The sequence below is a fragment of the Mus caroli genome, chromosome 6, assembly GCF_900094665.2.
Source record: "Mus caroli chromosome 6, CAROLI_EIJ_v1.1, whole genome shotgun sequence".
Classification (NCBI taxonomy): Eukaryota; Metazoa; Chordata; class Mammalia; order Rodentia; family Muridae; genus Mus; species Mus caroli.
The window spans coordinates 82450696-82452905 of record NC_034575.1 but is presented as its reverse complement, the minus strand read 5'-3'; the positions used below and the strand labels follow the sequence as shown (position 1 = coordinate 82452905).

Here is a 2210-nt window from a genome sequence, read left to right as displayed (position 1 = left end):
AACTGTTCTAGTACCATGTCTGCCTGCCTGCTGCCATGCTTCTTGTCATGATGGTCCTGGATCTATCCTCTAAATGATAAGCCCCCAATAAACTTGTCTTTTTCTNAATTCTTCTATAAATTGACTTGGTCATGGCNTCTCTTCACAAAAATAGAAAAGCAAGAGGCAGATTCCATCCCAAGACAGCTCATGTCATACAAATAAATATTCTAAAACTTAAAACACCCCGTCCCAAGAATTCCACATTAGGAACCTAACTCAAATTTGAAGTCACAGGAGGTCAAAAGTACTAATGTTTATAAACCACACATCTGTAGCTCATCTCCTCAATGTTATAGACTTCTAGTCTTCCTTCACACCGAGCAAGATGCTTCCACTTGAATGCATAAACTCCTTGGAAAGGGTGGTGAGAAAGAGTACCTATTTTACATCCACAACAGCAGAAACACACTTCTGAGTATCACAAAAGTTTATTTAGTAAAAAGTTCCATATGAAAATGTACATGACCTAATTCTACATCACAATCAAACAGGCTTTTGGGGAGGGATGTGGACACTGCTTGCTGAGCACAGGTCAGACTCTTTCCAAGGCTTCTAACATGATGATGCTGTTTCCTCGGATGACCTAGAGAAAGAAGTCAGTTGAAAATAATTCATTTAAAAGACAACTCATAATTTCCCAACACGACACACCAGTGAGGCTTTTCTCAAGGACCACAACAAGCCACAAGGACCAAGTTAGTTTTTAAATCAAGACTTGAGTGTGGCATGGTGGCACATGCCCTTAATTCCAGTAACTCAAAGGCAGAAGGATTGCGGGGAGTTCCAGGCCAGTCAGGACTGCACAGGGAAATCCCATTTTAAGGAAAAAGAAGCCTCCCAGGCTTATTAGAAGAGATTGGTTCCAGACTGCAAAGTAACGACTAACTTTATAAGATGCCAAGTCTCTGTGACCTAGCTTTTGGGAACTAGGGTTACTGGTATGTGCCGTCTGCCAGCTGTTTCTTCACACAAGGATTATAAATCTCTGTTACAGAGAATAGCCGCCCTCCTCCTCCTCCAATTCCNAGAAGTGGCATTACAGATATACATCAACACACTTAACTCTGAAATAAGTAATACCATAAACTTTTGATTTGAAATGATGAGGCAGGTAGAGATATCTCTGTGAGTTCCAGGCCAGCCTGGTCTACACAGTGTCTTTCAGGACAGCNGGGGCTACAGAGAGACCCCTGTCTTGAGAAAACACAGACATACNTGAGTAGAATAATAAGGGCCTACCTTTACCCTTCTACACACAACCTTGACAAACCATAAAGTCCAANGTGTTGGGCACTCAGCTCAGGGATGAAGGGGAAGAGAGATATGACCTCTCACCACCACAACAAAGTCTTCACATTAATCCTGTCAATACATCTGTGCTCATCACTTTATGATGATTACAGTACGTAAGACATACGTGTCTTGCAAGACAAACAGCAATTTAAAATCCAGTTCTTATTGCGGAATAACAAAACCTTCCTTTTGTGGCCAGAGCCATTGCTTAATGAATGCAGGAAAGAAAGTCTACCATGAAAGCTCAGCTGCGTAAGACTGTACTAGCACTTGCAAAGCCTGACAGGAGGGCCCTGACAAAGCTTTGCCTTTCCTTCTGGTTTACCTTATTTTCTGTCATGAACGGCTGTCATTGTGATTAGCCTGTGCCAGGAATACAAAGTAGTGGCCTGTGTACCAGGCAAGCTGGGGAACAGCAGGCTACACTCCTAGCCCCCAAACCTGTACATTCTTTTCTGATGTATTTGTATTATACATGGAAAATTTGCCTGCATGCATTTACATGCAGTATATGTGTGGCTGGTGCCCAAGGAGGTCAGAGGAGGGCACTGGATCCCCTGGAACTGGGCTTTGGGATGGTTGTGAGCTGCAGTGTGGATGCTAGGAACCAAACTCCAAACCTCTGCAAGAACAACAAGTGCTCTCAATCACCGAGCCAGGGCCTGGGGAGATGGCTCAGTGATTAACAGCACTGGCTCTATCTACACCTCCAGCTCCAGAGAATCCAACACCGTCTTCTGGACTCCACAGGCACTAGGCACATACATNGTACAGACATATGTGCTGGCAAAACACCCATACACATAAAATAATTACAAACTAAAACAGCCAAGCCATTTTCTCCAGCTCTTTTCTTTCTTTCTTTTTTTTTTTTT

General features: G+C 43.1%; 1 protein-coding gene across 1 annotated transcript in view; it reads right to left on the bottom strand.

Moving 5' to 3' along the window:
- Positions 1–454: 454 nt before the first annotated feature.
- Positions 455–2210, bottom strand: part of Snrpg (small nuclear ribonucleoprotein polypeptide G) — a 7742-nt gene continuing 5986 nt past the window's right edge. Inside the window, exon 4 of the mRNA XM_021165593.2 lies at positions 455–625. Within this exon, the coding sequence (XP_021021252.1) occupies positions 575–625 (51 nt within the window). The 3' untranslated portion in view covers positions 455–574. The remainder of the gene's footprint in view (positions 626–2210) is intronic.